The sequence below is a fragment of the Populus alba genome, chromosome 1, assembly GCF_005239225.2.
Source record: "Populus alba chromosome 1, ASM523922v2, whole genome shotgun sequence".
NCBI lineage: Eukaryota > Viridiplantae > Streptophyta > Magnoliopsida > Malpighiales > Salicaceae > Populus > Populus alba.
In genome coordinates this window covers 11,127,242-11,144,504 of record NC_133284.1, presented here as the reverse complement: position 1 = coordinate 11,144,504, position 17,263 = coordinate 11,127,242, and the positions used below count along the sequence as shown (strand labels likewise).

Below are 17,263 nucleotides of genomic sequence, written 5' to 3'. Positions count from 1 at the left end.
TGGTAGGGACTATACATTAAAAATTGAAAGAGTACTTGTCCCCAAGTCCCAACCGACAGCCTTCTGTTTCTCAATCTTCCCTGCGCTAAATGTCAGGGGAAAAGAGAGAGAGAGGGGCAATGCCTTCCCTTAAGAATGATTATGGATAATATTGTTTCTTATTTTAAGCCCTTATTTAATTAAACTTAATTAAAAATCCTTAAAGACGGAGACAACAAGTGCATTACACGGAGGATTGTTCCTTTCTGGTTCGGTAAGGGTAATATCATTATTATCATTACACCAACGATTTCTTGGTTTAGGAACTAACCTTGCATTATTCGCCAAGTTGGATGTGTTTTATTCCCCGGTTTTGTTCTTTTAAAAAAAGCAAGGGCCGTGGATTTATTTATTGAAATGGTTTTGAGGATTTGATCGTGAGCTCTGCAGCTCCTGATATTTTAATCTCCACCTTTCAGCCACCGCTGCTTTAATGCTTCATTATCACCGGAACACATGGTGATTGCTGGTGCTGGTTTTTCTTGTTAATTAAGAATTTGGGTTTCTTTCCGTGCGGCAAGGAGCACAGTAAATCATGTCATTCAACTATCAATGGCCAAGGTGAGGTATTATTGACATGAAAATTCTAGTTTTTGTTTTCTTGCCTAGCAAGAGGAGTTTGAAGAAGCAGAATGCAGAGAAAAAGGTCACGATGATGGAAGCCCACAGGATCAATCCGCCATGCATTATCCCAATGTTTCTCCAGTCCTAGCCCCTCCCTACCTAGAGGTAGGATAGACTCCGATAGATAGAACGGCAGAGCACAGTAGGGTAGTAGTAATAGTACAATGTAGGATATAGTGCCCTCAAACCTAAAATGGCCAGGAGTGGCAGCTGTTGGATATGGTACTATAAATGGGATATCTCCATGGAAGATAGTCCAGAGATCTTGTTGTCCCCGCTTTCTCCATACACTTACCTCTCTACAGCCCATTTAATAAGGTACTAAAGCACCTTTTGCTATATTTTTTGGCAAAAACTGAACAAATGCTCGCACAATGGACAGTCCCTTGTTGTTGTAAGCTTGTACCTACCAAACCAGGTTGCTTGCTGGGAACGATAAGCTTCACAATTGCTTAGTCAGGGCATCTTGGGACTCTGGCCTGTGAGTTCCTGGCCCTTTCGTATGACCTAATTAACCTCGCAAAAAACTACGAAGCAATAAGTTTGCAAATTGCTTTGGTGGTTTTTTTGGATGAGCTTTCTGCCCCGGGATGCAGAGATGTTTTATTTTGGCCTCTGTAGTTTTAAGTTTTCTAATACAACCCCAAGCATTTCCAGTAAATTTTAATTTAGCCCTTAACTAGCCTTAGTATCCATGCTTATATTTTATTTTTCTATAAAAAATAATCCCTAGGTGCCCAAGCACTTTTTAAAGAAGGGATAAACATATGCCGCTGTGGTTATAGACATTTTGGGTCAAATAACTTAGTTTTATTTTATTTAGATGAAAAAGATAATTACAATAAATTAATCAAATAATAAAAAAAAGTGATTGATAACTTGAAACAAAAAACATTTTTCTTGAAAGGGCATAAATTCTACAAGTCAATTATTAACAAATTAAATATGAAAGGATATAATTATGTTAAAAAAAAAAAAAACCAGCTCGAGTCAACTTTAGCTAGCATAACAAATTTATAGCCTGGGTAATAAGGGTCAAGTCAACCCGGGTTAACTTGTTAAATCTGTAGCCAAGATCATGAGATCGGAATAACCTGATAGAAAAGAAAATGAAAAAAATCATAAAACTCATGTTTTTTATTTTAAGAAAAAATATTCAGTGATGAAATTGAAAATAATGATATCAATTCGTGTTATCTCTTTAAACTCATGACTTGAGTTACTAGATCAAAAGCACAAAATCTGAAAAAATCACAAGGTTCAATTTCTAACAAATCAAACCCAATATTGAAGGATGAGATTAACAAAATATTTAAATCTAAAAAAATTTTCAAACTAAAACAAGTAAAAAAATAAGAACCGGATTTGACATACAAATAAAATTAAATGATGGGGGATGAAATTGAAAAATAAATTAATTTTTTTTTAATAGAAATAAAAAATAGACACCAAATATGACATGTGAAAAAATTAAAGGAGGGTGAAAATAAAAAAAAAGATCAATTCTATAAATAATTTAATATAAAAATAATAAAAAAAAACATTGATCAAATTTGAATAAGAAAATAAATTGAAGAAATGCTTTGAAATTATTATCATCACTATTAGTGTTATCATCATCATCATCATCATTGTCTTTACTGTTACTATTACTACTATTATCAATATTTTTATCACAACTATTAATATTATCACCATTATTATTACTGTTATTACTACCACCACTGTTGTTACTACTATTACTACTATTATTATTATTTGATTTGAAGGATAAAATTAACTTTGATGCATATCAAAACTTTAATAAAAAGGCAAAAAATTATAAACTTGATTTGAATTATATAATTGAAAGCCATAAAAACTTTGATAAAAAGACAAATGATAAAAATAAAAAATTAAAAGTAGAAAGACTGAATAAAAAAATTATCAATAAAAGTTAAAAGGCAAGGGTTAAATTAAAAAAAAAAACTTTAACAAAAAGAAAAATAAAAAAAACACATAAATCAAAACTAAAATAATCGAATCTGAAATACTAGTAACAATGAGAACCATGGTTCATTTTTCGGGCTAGGAGAGAGAAATGAAGGGGGGGAAAATATCATCAATAATAAACCAACAACATCTGAATGCCACTCCAAATGGAAAAGGAGACGACAAGGAATAACATTAGACATCAAAAGCTCATTTTTGAGCACCCAAAGCTGTTGCATGTGTTGCCTAAAGGGTGTGGGCGGCCCCAACACGTTAGCGCGTGCACTGCACATGCCAATAACTTTTTCAAATTAAAAATATTATTTTAATGGTAAATTACTTAACTATCCTTGATCAAACTAACAATAAACAAATAAACTGAGTTTAAAAGATTATAATACCCCTACCCCCGATGAATTAAATTTCTTAAATCCAATGGTACATGTGCAACTCTATTATGTATGAAAAAAATACAAATACCAAAATGCCTGTACATGGAACCCTTTTTTTTTAACACCTGGAGACAGTGGCGGAGCCAAAATATTTTAAATGTGGGGGCAAATATATTATATAGATATGCATTAAAAATTAATTTGAAATAAATATACCAACTCATATAGAGTAAAATTAATTTAAAAATACTTTTAACATGAAAAAACTTACATTATAATCATTCTCTTTAAGTTTTTATAATAACAAAATTAAGTTCAATTACATAATAATTATAAATCTTCCATATGAAATTCATGATAAAATAAATATCAATTCATCACAACTCATTTCACACACCTATTACAATATAACATGCTGTATATAATGTATGGATATGGATCAACATTGATAGTTTAAATTTATCATGATAAATTATTTTTAAAAATAAAAAAATAATTTTTTTCTTTTAAAAAAAACCAACCTTTAATTTTACAAATATCAATCTTTATTCATTGACAATAATTGAAATGTTTGCTTATTCATCTCATAAAAAAATTTAATTTCATACCTTTATTAATTCAATTAAAAATAATATAACTTTCAATTAATTTAAAACAATTAAATTAATTCCTATTATTCAAAAACAATTAAGAGGGCAGTTGCCCCCCTAATATACTAGGTGGCTCCGCCACTACCTGAAGATATTTTGGTTATTTTATTGTTTATAAATATATTGAATCGATCAAAATACTCTAAAATACATACATAATGTCTAATGCATTGTATAAAAAGATAAAAATACTGTTTTTTTAAAGGCAAGTAAATTTTTATGTGAAGGACAAAAAAAACCACCATATTACAGCGATGAATAGAAAAATACAAGCGGGATTGCAATACCTATACCTTTTAGTATATTTATTATTTATCTATGAATTAGAAAAAAGATGGGTCATGTTATAACGTTTTGAAACATCAAAGTTAATAATAATAGGAAATGCTATCTTACACGAGGTGAGTGAAATATTATGGTCGAATCTATGGGCAAGTTATGGTTATGGTGAAAATTATTATTATTAAAAGAAACTAAAAGGGCAGAGGAATTATAGTGACAATAAAATACTGCAACCTAGACTCATTTGTATTGTGAATTAAAATAGTAAAATATATATTTTGTCCTTCTCGAGAAAAACAATTAATGTAATATGATATTTTTATATATTTTTTTACATGGTTAAGTGACTAACTTATTTTTCTAAAAAATATTAAACAAGCATTTATGGGATGTTTGGATGTTTTCTTTTTTAAAAACATTGTAAAATGACTAAATAATTCTTGAAATCAAATTTTATTTTACATATATCTAAAGATTTTTTTTTTATTTTCATCATTGTTTTTTCTATTATAATTAAGTTAACTTAGAGCAATTTAGTATTTGAATAAATATAAAATATTATTTAAAAATAAAAAATGGTTAACCCGTGTGTTGTACGCAGAAACGCATGGGCTACGCCCTGGCTTTTTAGATGATGTGTGTGGTGTCACCCAACTACCAAACACTAACTTTTATGAATACATTTGAATCATTTCATGTCTTATCCATCCCCAGTCAATGCGTCTAGTCAATGGATCTTTAATTTGGTGTCGACAATCTTTTTTTTTTTTTTTTTCTCTTTTTTTTTTTTTTTATGCTCAACCCTTCAAATTTCCGACGTAACCCTTCAATTTTATTTTCTTTTAGATTTGGTCCATTTTTTTTAATACTATTTTTTTAATTTGAAATAACCCATAAAATTAGATTTTTTTTTAATTCTATCTTCCTTCAATTTTTTCATATGTCAGATTTGGTCCCTTTCTTTTGATTACTATTTGTTTTGTTTTTAATCCCTTTTTAATTTATTTTTTATTTTATCCCTCAACATTTTATTTCATTTTATTTTTATGTAAAACTTGATTCGTTATTTTTTTTTTGTTGCAATTTGTTTTGTTCTATATCCTTTTTCATTGAAACTTTTCTTTTCAATTTCATCCCTCAATATTTTATTGGCCGGGATTTATGTTTCATGATTTTTTTTTTGAATTTGTCTTCTATGGAGTAATTCTGACTGCATGACTCAAGTCATGAGTTTTAAAGGTTGGCCCAGGTTAACTTAAGTTTTCATTTTAGGTCATTTTTACAATTGATTTTCTTCAATCTCATTCTTCAATTTTGGATTTGTTGGGTTTATGCTTTGTTATTTTTTTTTCTTTTATTTTTTATGGGGCTATCCCCATTTGATATGCTGGGTCGTGGATTAACCTGAGTATAGTTATTAAACTCAACTAAGATGCCAAGTCCCAGATCACATGAGTTGATCCGGGTTAACCTAGAAAAATAATAAAAAAAAATATTTGAGGTTTTAATATTTCACACGAGAAAGTTTTAAAATAATGCACGCGGATGTAAACTATAAAAAAAAATGTGAGACATAAAATGTAATATAGTTATCTCACATAAAAAAAAAAGTTAAGAAACAATCTATATGTACATAGAATATGAAAACAATAATGTGAAGTGTAGTATAATTATCTCACATCAAAAAGTAAAAACACAACATGCTATAAAAAAAGATACATGAAACTAAGTATTTATAAATTAATTATATATATTTTTGAGCTAATAAAAAAAAATACAAACAAAAATTTGATATCACCCATATTACACCGGTCACCCAAGCTTTATTGGGCTAATTGTTAGCTCAAGTTTTTATGATTTAAAACCTGGCCAATATCCGGGTCGCATGGGTTGTTTAGTGAGTGTTGAACCTTTTTCCCATTAAGCAGGACCAGCAAGCAAGACTGGTCATTTTATAGGAATAACCCGTTGAGCCAGATTGAGTTTTTATAACTATAAACTCAGCTTGATATAGATTTTATTTATTTATTTATTTATTATCACTACTTATTTTCTTACTATATTATTAAATTAACTAAATTTATTTATTAAATTAATTATTCAATTTTTGAGTTTCTCTTGCTTCTTGAAAAATGTTACCATTAAGTAAGGTTTTTTTGACGTGAAAAAAAGATCGCTCTGCAACGTGCTACCGATCGAGTAAATAAGTGTATTGGATTCCTGGAGAAGAGTCAAACTGAGCAGTTGCCTGCAGAGACTTAGGAAGGCAAATAAATTTTCCTGGCTTGGGCAGGGCCCGTGTCTCTTTCTCCTAGAGAGAAATTCATATTCGGAGATCTTCTGTAGAAATTGATGGTTTGTTTCTCGGGAAAAAAAGATGTACTGTCTCGCACATACTGACAAAATGTCTCATGGACTTGGAAATGTCACACATTTATGAAGTGGTCCTAGAAGTTAGGCCTGTGACTAATTATGAAGATCTTCGCAATCTTATTGTGTTGTTGACAAATATCAAGTTTGTAGTTTGCATTGCTTCTTATGCCATTCTAGCTAAGGCTGTTTGCAAGTGCAGTGACAATTACTTTTTAAATAGTTTTCGTGTTGAAAAATATGTTAATAATATTTTTTTATTTTTTAAAAATTATTTTTGATATTAGCACATTAAAAACGATCTAAATAGTACAAACCACACTCAATTTTAATAAAAAAAATATAATTTTAAATTTTTTCCAAAAACAGGTTGCACCTCAATGCCAAAGGGGCACTTACAGCAACTTCTTTTAATTTATCACACTCGATATATGGTTAGTGCTGTAATGATTTCCTTTTTTCACCTTTTTATGTTTTTTAAAAAAGATTTTTTTAGATTTGATGAGGCAAATTTTATTAATTCCTCTTATCCTAACATAAAAAAAAATATAAGATAATGATAATATTTAAAAAAAAATAAAAAAAAAATCAAAACACGAGTTATTAATTCAAATGAATTTAATAATCTTAGTTAATTTAATAAATATAAAAAAAAACAAATCATAATAAAAAAAACATCCTAATTATTTTTTAGATTTGATGGCTACAAATTTTATTAATCCCTAGAGAATGAGTGTGAATATTTGAAGTGTTGAGATCCATACTATTTTGTGACAGCTCTAAAGGTATGATTCTGTCAAGAATTTATTTTTATGATAAAATAAGGTTGGAATCAATGCTTTACGATGGGGTTAAGAGGGTCAGGATTGATTTTAGTTTATCTAAGACGTAACAATTTAGTCTTGGTGTGAAATTTGATATGTTGAGAATGATTTTAAATTGTTAAGTTGTGTATGGATTTTTTTTTTCATTTTTCATGTTATGTGGTAAGTTATTTTTATTTGTTATGTTGTGTGTTCATGAATTTAATACATAATTTTGTTGTGTATTAATGATTTTATTATTTACAAGGTTTTTCTAGAGTTTTGATTGGTGAATAATAAAATTTCTTAATACATTATATTACTTTAGCTTCAAAGTACTCTTCCTTTCATTTTTTTTTTAAATTTTTTCATGTATTAGTAATTTTATAATTCACATACCTACCTAAGATTAAATGAATCATTTTTAGGCATTGCCCTAGAGCTTTGATCGGTGAGTAATAAAATATATTAATACATTATATTATTGTATTCTAAATATGTTAAAATATTTTTTTCTCTTTTGCAATGTTGTGGTGTATTAATGATTTATTATTCATTGACCTAGCTAGGATAAATGAACCATCATTGAGCGTTGTCTTAGGGTGTCGATTGATGGATAATGAAATTGTTTAATACATTATATTATTGTCTTAAAAAATTATTTTCCTTCTAATAATATTATGTATTAATAGTTTCATTATTCACTGACCCACCAAAGATAAATGAATTGTCATTGGACATTGTTCTAGAGTGTTGATCGATGGGTAATGAAATTGCTTAATATACTATATTATTGTGTTTAGAATAGCTTTAAGATGTTTTGTTTTTATAAGAAAAAAGGCATATACAAAAATAATAATAATAATAATAATAATAATTCTTTTGTTGTGTGAATTTAAATTTCCCATGATCATGTGTTGAATTTGTTTATGTTTTCTTGTTCTAGGGTATCTTTGTTTGGTGTGGCAAGTGAAATTGAGTTGGATCAGTGTGATCTTATATGGACCCATGAAGTGTGAGTTGTGGTTTTTAGATCCGTTTCAATCAATATAATCTTGAATAGGTATATATCTATCATTTGCTCACCATTATTATAGATCTAACACCTGTATTTTAAAAGTGATGATTAAGCTTTATTACTGGGCCGGATCTTAAATCATTGTCTTAGGTTATAATAATACATTATCTTTAATAACAAACATACATACACTAATTTAGGCAAATTCTTAACATATAAGAAAATTAGACTTATTTATCATTACAAACAAACATGAAGAAACTTACTTAGAAACTTTAAAAAATAGTTAGGGTTTTTAGTTATCAAAAGATAACGACTCTTTTTTCTAGTTTAGTTCGCATAACATTTTTTTCATATAGTTTGCATAATTTTTAAAGATGTAATTGAAAATAAATAAAGTTAAAGCTAATAAGGTTGCCTGAAGTTGCCAAAACAAGGCTCACAAAGGTGTAGATTCAGCTAGTACTATAGCGTATGGTCTATGTGCCGTCATTTTTACAAGTACATGGGGACACATGTTGCCTCTATTAGCGGTGGTTCTTGGCTGACTAGTTGTGGATTCCCTTCCTCTTCCTCTCTATGCCAACGATAAGATGCACTTTAACATGAGCAAGGACATCGGTACAATTTAAGTTTTGGTTTTCCCACCTCCATATCCTCTTTTTTCTTAATTTTCTCTTTTTATTGGTTTTTTTTTTTTTCTATTGCTTCATCGACTATGTTATTTCTTACTGATTAGAGATGGAGTTGTTGTTGTTGTTGGTTGGCTATGGTTTTCAATGATATTGTTTTTAGCAAGAAAGGATGAGGTTGTCAATGACACTACATAAAAATAAGGTTGTGGCTGAGAATGACAATTGTCATGATGGTGGAGAAGATGGTTTGCTTTGTTGGTCGGTGTTGTGGCCGGTGATAGAAAATCTGTTGATGATCTATAATAAGGATTATGGCTTTAATGACAAGGGGGGAGAGAGAGAGGTTTGGGGTTGGAAATTTTCTTTTCTTTTCTTTTATTTATTTTTTAACTAATATTTGTTTTCTTTGAATTTTTTTTCTCTCTCTCTTTAATTTTTTTTTACTTTAAATTAATATTTTTTTTGATGTTTTCAAATCATTTTGATGCGCTGATATCAAAAATATTTTTTAAAAAATAAAAAATATATTATTTTAATATATTTCTAATTAAAAATTACCTTAAAAAATAACCACAATCAAGTTTATAATTTGTTAAACCGAGTTCAAAAAAGAGCTATAACATGGAGGTGAATACCAAACTCTAAGTTAATCTTCACTTTCTTGGTTCAAGGAAAGTGGAAAATGGTGCAGAAGAGGCCTCAACTACTGGGAACAATACAAGTTGGGCCTGAGCAAATCTTTTGGAGCCCACCTGAGCTAAAATGAGGAGAAGTCGTTTTTCTAGCCTTTCTCATTTTTGCTTGTCTTGTCATTGTGGACTTGCAGTCATGTACCTTGAGCATTATAAATCAAACCAAATTCTGTATTGAAACGTAAGAGATGGTGGACAGATTATTGAATAAGTGCCCGATCTACGAGTCAAGAAGAGCATGAGGATTCGTGTTGCTCTTTTCTAAATTACTGTCAGTATGCATTGTAAGATTTTTTTTCAAGAGAGACTCTCCAAGCATTTGATGCTGGATCAGGCCATGTGCGTTGCGAGGAATACTGATGAGATTGAGAACTCCTTAAAAACAAACACTGTGCAGGTATGAGATAGGAGCTAAACAATCAAAACAAGGCTCAAAGGATGAATTTTCATGGTAAATTTCTGAAGGCACAAGACAACTCCTGGATGAGTCTTCCTTTTGAAGTGAAAGATATTGGAAAACCAAACTAGAATCAATCAGTCATGCACAAAGCAAATTAATCAACCTTTATTAGGGAATCTTGAGAGTGCATATATACAAGTAGACCTGCTACCATTGCTGGAGAAGCATATACACTAAAAGTTAAAAATAACGAGCCTTGAAGGAGTGACATGATCTCTTTTTAAGGAGACATGAAGCTGCAGAAGAACCTTAGCTTGCAGGTGCACGATCAGTTCCAGCTTGGAAAATACGGGTGTCCTTTGGTTTGCTTTTATTGTTAAATATGAAGCATGATGTCGGGATTGAGAGATTGAATTTTGGAGTGATTATGTTCCCCTTCATAAGTCACAACTAACATGGTAGGATCCTCCAAGCTTCTTTCTACATGTTTTCTCGCAGGGCAACCCCTCGTACTGCTGCATTTGTAGTAGCTTCTTTGACACCAAAGAATGAAAGATGTTAGTAAGCAATACAACTTGTCCAGGTAGCTTTGCTCTTAGATAATGAAAACATGTGAACCTGTGACTGCCAATACAAGTAAGGCTGCTTTGGGGGCAAAAAGAAGAAAACAGTAATAATTTGTCTCAAGCTTCATAAATCACAGATGGTAAGCATGGAGAGAAATGATGAGTTAGTCCAGTCTATCCTGTTTGATTTGTGTTGTGATATTTTGGGTTGATCGAATACTGGGAAAGAAGGAATTTAAAGTTCTACACAGCTAAATCAAGTTAGTTGCAACCAGGGCGAGGGAAAAAAAATAATCTCAGAAGTTTCCCTCTCCCAGCAACGAAAGAGGATTGGCAGAAGGCAATGTCAGGATGGAAAAGTACCTGGGATATGGAGATCCTTTTATTGGCTTCTGTCCATATTTTCTCCAATAGTGATCATCAGGAGGTATGTCAACTGGTTTAGTACTTGAAGCAGGGACCTTAATTACTTTCTTGATCCTCAATTTCCTATTAGATAATATATCGAAGATGGAATTAGAATATTTCCTCGACAACAGATGGAAACATTTTGATTCTTGAACAAAATTAAGTACAAGATGATATCATGAAAACTATCATCATAACATGAAGTAAAAGTCTGAAAAGGAGCATCTCCCAAAATCACAATCCCATAGTTTCCTCACTATTTAAAGTCATTTCAGAAATAAACAAGTTAGTATACATAGAATACATGACAAATCAAAACAAGGACTTGCCTTCGCTTTGAACAGTGACATCCACCGGTTGAGGCTAGGCATTTCTCCCCACCTTTCACTCCGCTCTTGCTCTTGGAAAATATAGAGGAATCATCTTGAGAAGGAAGAATTTCTGATGTTGAATGATGAATTATCCTGCCACCTCCATCTAAACTTGAAAAAGATGTGCTTGGCTGCAAGAGGGAAAGGTTGAACCCCAGGATCAAATTAGTTTTGACGTCTACGTTGTCTTCAGTCTTCTGTTTTTCCCTGTACAAGTCGATACTATTGGCATGGATCAAAGAAGTAGTTGACTGAATACTCTGAAGAGGGAATAGCTGCTTATTGGGTTGAGAAAAGTTGTGGTCAGGGCTTTTAGACACAGAGTTGGGACTATCCATCAATTCAACTGGGTTTATATCATGGGAATGTGGCAAAGGACCTTTCCTGATCCTCTTACACCCTGACTGCTCTGATCCATCAAGGAGTCTAACTAGATTTCTGAATTCATTTACTGTATCTTGAGCAATCAGGCTTATTTCCTGAATGCTTCTTTTCTGATGTTGATCAGAGATACAGCTAAACAGATGATGAGCCTGTCTGAAACTACTTTGAGCAACCTCAAGAACTCTGAAATCCTGTCTGGGGATCATTGAAACACAGACACCTGAAGCTTCCTTCATGTTTAATCTGGAGTATAGGCTACCCTGACAACCTATTATCTAAATCTACCTGATAACAAGCCTCCAAGGTGGCTCAAACAAAGCATTTTGACAGCGAGAGCCTAACAACCATGGATGACGAGATGAACCATAATCTTATAGACAAGCTATATTTTTCTAATAGCAGGTGAACCACAGGCAGTTAAAGTAAGCAAAATGTTCAAAACCCAGTAATGAAGATATATATATATTTTTTATGCACGCAACTGATATCCAAAGATAGTCAACGGTAGCTTGGGTTACAGAATCCGTCTAATCAACAGACAACTGAATAATCCTAAACTAAGTTTGAAAAATTGAGACAAAAGGGCACAAAAAAAAAAGGCTTTATGTAGTAGTTTTGATACAATAACGCAACAAAACTCACTAAAAAATCATAAAAAAAGAAACGTATTTCTCATCAATTATAGAAGATGATGTTTCTTCACTCCAAACTCCAACTGTAGCATCAGAGTAGTGACATTGAAGTAAGTTATTAGCAACAGTATCCATAGAGATGTAATCAAGAATCTACAACTAGCAGGATGAAACATCAGATTACAAGAGAGTACTACAAATGAAAGAACAATTAATCATGTGATGTTCTTTCTTTCTTCTTCTTTTCCCCTCTTGGTAAATAACAGGCATGTAATGTTTATTCTTACATTTTAATATTTGATTTTTTTTATATAAAAAAAAACTAACATATTTATGTCTGATAAATCTTACTTATGAAGGCATGGTGTCAATATAAATTCAATAGAATTACCTCAAGAATGTGCTGGTATAAAAAACATGAAATTTTACTAGCTGTATAGTCAAACTTATTAGATATCCATTTTTATATATATAAAAATATCCATCATCCCATTATATATGTGGGTTGTGGGGGCAAGTTAGTGCATAAGAAGACACAGAGATTCAAATATTTAGGGAAGAATTTTGGCTGCATGTGGCCTTATTCCACTTCCCCATGAATCTAATCCACTAACCAGCCAGCCGGACATTGCAGATGCAGTCACTTTCACTCAAGAACTTGGACCTTTAGCATATATCCCTTTTGGGTTCATCATTGAAGAATGCTTGTTCCCGAAGGCTGGCTTTTGGTGGATTCATCTTCACTCCTCCTATTATTGCATTGTTTATTTTCCTGTCACGATAAAGAAACCATATCAGAAAGCTCACGTCAGTAATCTTACCTCCAATGTGGATCAGGTATGGCCTTAATTATCGAGAATCACCCTATCATTGCTGATATTAATATAGTTGGTGCTCATAGGGATTGTCCCAATTCCCCAGTCAGAAGATCTAATGGTTAGAAACAACTTTGCTCCCAAATATACAATCAAGAGGCAAGTTCAAGCTTACCGGAAAACAGAGAGAGAGGCTCAAGGTCCAACTTTTTGGATCTCAGTCATTGAAGTTGTCTTCGATTCCCGGAAAATCAAGGTCAACTTTTTGGATCCTAATAACCCATATTCTAACCATTTTCCACCCCAAAATATCTCATGAAACTCTATAATTTCATTTCTAACAACAAAATATATTCTAATTGGTTTACAAACTCAAAATCAAATTAAATAAAAAACATTTTCAAACTCTAATTTTGTTTTCATTATAATTGAAGATATCTTTATTATTGAATTAGTCTAATTTATAAATATTAAAATCAAAGTTATTAGTCATCATAACCCAATCATCTAAGGCCTCTCTCCTCTCTAAGTGCTAAGAACATAAATCTAAAAAAATAAAATTTAAAACCTAAATGAAAAACTTGAAAACCAATCTTGTCATAGCATAGATGTTGCATTTTAATATTGTGCAGCTGCTACCTACTGGAACAGGCAAGTGAATGTCATAGCATACATGTTGCATGTTACCAACTAAAACCAATCTTTTTATAAAACTATGTTTTGAGTGTCACCCAAAAAAATAAAATAAATAAGTTACTGGCTCTCATGCATCTACAGACTAAATTTGATTTATAAAAATTATCAATTTGAGTTTTATAAATATCAAAATCATTGAAAGCTTACATGATCATTAATTTTAGGATCTGTAGGATTAGTCGAAGTGCACATAAACTGAACCGAACACCTATATTAATTAAAAAAATAAATTAAGATTAGGGTATGTGAAAATTCATTAAAAAAACAAAAAACTTAGCGTATGGACCACCAAATCCAAATCCAATACGAGCATTTGAGGCAGTTCTCCAACGAGGCCATGACAGCTGCATAACTTGTGATACGGAAACCCCCCCATGGTGCTACAAAAGAGGAATAGATGTTTACTTTCGTGACAGCCAAAAGCCATACCCCATGCTTTGAAACTAGTAGTAAAGATTCCTATTTTTATAATATTTTCCAAATTGGGAATAAATTAAGTTATTTTATCTTATTTTCCATGCTGTCTTTATTAGAAAACTTTTTTTAGAATTTTATTAATGATCATTATTAGAGACTACATCAAATGAGTTTCCAGTATTTATTTGACATGATCTTTTTGTATATATTAACGATCCTTATTTGTTGAACCATTCAATGAATTTAAATATGGAAGAGAAATTTGATCTCAAACACATTCATATATTAACCCACCCAAACATACCTATTCAAATTCTAATGATTTGAATTAAAGATGAAAATTTTTATCTTTTTAATCAAAAGTCTCTTTCTTTATTTATGTATTTATTTATTTTTTAACAAAAAAACATATAGTTTTATTAAAAGATTTTTTTAAAATAAAGATTTATTATCATCGTAAAAGAAAGTTTCAATAAAATAACTAAAAAAAAAAAATCATGAATCAATTATTTTTACATGCTTGTATAATTATTTTGATACTTAATTCAAAGACGAGCAAGTGCCTCTGACTTGAATGAAAAGTCCAAGCAGCATGGGCCTAGATTACTAGACTTGCACAATGTGCTTTCTTTTGTTTCTAAAACCAATGAAACTCATTTTTAATCTTTCTTAATATAATGGATGACAAGTCATCCATTTAATCCATTCAGAATGACAAAATAATCATATTCTTGTTTAAACTCTAACCATTGTTGGTGCAAAAAAGTTAGGGTCTAAATTTTAAAATCTTGAAAACCCGAGCTTTAAGTTGTTTTAACCTAAAAATACATCAAGAAAATTCTAAAAACTCTATAAAATCATTTTCAACTCTAATACACCATTTAATTAGTTTAGAATTGTAAATCAAACTAAACCAAAACAAAAATTCATGAATCTTGATATGCTATTTCTAGCATGCATGAAGATCAAAACACCTCATTAGACTCTCCTCTCTAAACTAAATTCATTAACACTAAAATCAGCTTTCTAATGGCAAGAATATTGTTGACCAAATAGTTTCTCTCTCCTCTTATCTTTTTTAGTGACTTCCTCTCTTATTTGTCAATATTCAAGGACTTAAACGTGACAAAATAAAGTTTAGCACCAAACCATAAAATTCTAAAAGAGCAAGGATTGAATAATGAAAGAAATTAAAACTAGAAGGGCCAAGTTGAAGTTTTCCATGCTTTTTAAATAATGTAAATGAAAAAGTCTATGTTTTTATGTTACTTTTAATCTTTTAGTGATATATTGGCTAAAAATAACCATTGATTGAAAACTAAAATATATGATTTGCATAGAATATGATGTGTGTTGCACTATGACTATTAGTTGTAAATGTGATATCAATTCTGCATAGAAGTATGTTCTTGCAGAGAACATATTAGTTAAGCATAAAAAGTTTATGTGCACAGGCTATTTGTAATGATGTGTTTTGACTTCTTATAACTTGAAAAAAGTACACTGAGATATGTAGCCATAACTTGGAACATTTTATAGTACTAAATCAAGGACTGATAATCATTTTGGGTTAAAATGGTACATGTTACATTAAAAGTTTATATATTAGTGTGTGTGCAAGTCAAATTAGTATATAGAAATCTAATCAAATTTTAATTTTAAAATATGATTTTTAATCCATTTGATATAATAATATGCTATATGTAAACTATATAATACATGGCATTCCAAACAAAGAAGAAAGTTTTCATTTATCCTAGGTGGATCGCTATCATCCCTTCATTCAATCTTATACTCTTAGTTTTATTATATTAAAAAGAAATTAAAAGGCAAGTCAAAAACATTGTTCATTATGTTGTATATTCTCTCACATGTCATTGTGTACTGGACTAGAGTAATATTTTTTATTTATTTTATTTAGATCGTTAAAGTTTTTTTCTTCTCAATAGATTCCTTAAATTGGAAAATTTAAAAACAATTACTTCCTATTTATAAACCAATAACAAAATTGAAAGAATAAGGATCAAGGTGGAAGAGGCACCGAAAATAGGTGGGGTTTCAAAACTTGTAAAATCTCAATACTTGTAAAAACCTTATTTTTATTATTTTTTAGTCCATAGTTTGAAAGAAGAAGGAGAGAGTTGACAAATTCTAAAAGTCAATAGAGAGGAGTTTTTAATTTTGGTTGATATTTTTTTCTTACCACAACAATGGTTAATTTTGGTGTCAAAGAGTTCTATTAGATGAGAGGAGTTTCGTTGAGTTGTTATTTGCCATCAATATTGCCTGAGATGATAGATCTAAACTTGAGATTTTTTTTTTTGTGGTTGATTCTGGGTTTTAGAACTTATTTGTAGGTTTTTTTTTAAGTCATTAATGGGTTAATCAATGCCTCTAGTTTGTTTTTTAGGTGTTTTGGATAAAAATTAATTGAAAAATAAGGTTTTGGGCATAAAAAAACTCCTATGATTTTCCAACAACGCTCTAATCGCTGGATTCTAGGATTGTAGACAACGAACATCTATGTCTTTCTTATTAAAAAAAAAAAAACATGGGCAGACAATGCGACCTTGAACGTGGGTCAAGCCTTTTATTCATAGGCCAAGTGTGCAAGCCTAAATGCACATCTAGCCTGCTTTGGTATGACTCGTAGTTAAGCGATAGCCACTAACTAATGTGTTTGTGTTACTAAAAGCATTAAAACATTTGGGATGAAAATGTTGTTCAAATGAATAGTGAACCACTTCGCATCCTTTTTTTTAATTAGGTTCTTTTAATAATTATAATTAAATTTCGTAAAACTCACGCTTGGTGGATCATGAAATGGTGTTTGATATTATGAACATGCGAGGCAATATGAGATGGAATAAATATTAAAAAATGATGAAAATACAATATAGGAGGAAGACACAGACCATTATGGGTGACAATAGTTACCAATATTTTTTTTTATCACTTGACTTTTTAAATTCTCAATTTAATCTTTTCATGTTAAGTTGACTTAGGATTAGGTTTGACATTTTGTTTCAATTGGCTTTATACAAGACTTTTATGATATTAAAAATAAATTTTAGTGTTGAGTTAATGTTTAATTTGAT

General features: G+C 30.4%; 1 protein-coding gene across 2 annotated transcripts; it reads right to left on the bottom strand.

Annotated features, from left to right (window-relative positions):
- Nucleotides 1-10,022: 10,022 nt before the first annotated feature.
- Nucleotides 10,023-12,129, bottom strand: LOC118035996 (probable WRKY transcription factor 17). Of its 2 annotated transcripts, none has more exons than XM_035041675.2 (3): nucleotides 11,180-12,129; nucleotides 10,806-10,931; nucleotides 10,023-10,406 (listed from the first exon to the last, which is right to left on the bottom strand). In XM_035041675.2, exons 1-3 carry the CDS (start codon nucleotides 11,839-11,841, stop codon nucleotides 10,253-10,255), a joined length of 942 nt encoding a protein of 313 aa, XP_034897566.1. In that variant the 5' UTR covers nucleotides 11,842-12,129; the 3' UTR covers nucleotides 10,023-10,252. The 2 variants fall into 2 exon arrangements, with proteins under 2 accessions (XP_034897566.1, XP_034897565.1); XM_035041674.2 differs by having other exon boundaries at nucleotides 10,023-10,409; nucleotides 11,180-12,055.
- Between the last annotated feature and the right edge of the window lie 5,134 nt (nucleotides 12,130-17,263).

Bases quoted from the DNA above. Each gene is read 5' to 3' on its own strand.
- LOC118035996 (XM_035041674.2), bottom strand. From the start codon at position 11,841: ATGAAGGAAGCTTCAGGTGTCTGTGTTTCAATGATCCCCAGACAGGAT. The intron at 10,932-11,179 runs GCAAGTCCTTGT...ATTATCTAATAG, and splicing joins TGTCACTGTTCAAAGCGAAG to GAAATTGAGGATCAAGAAAG. The intron at 10,410-10,805 runs GTACTTTTCCAT...TTGGTGTCAAAG, and splicing joins AAAGGATCTCCATATCCCAG to AAGCTACTACAAATGCAGCA.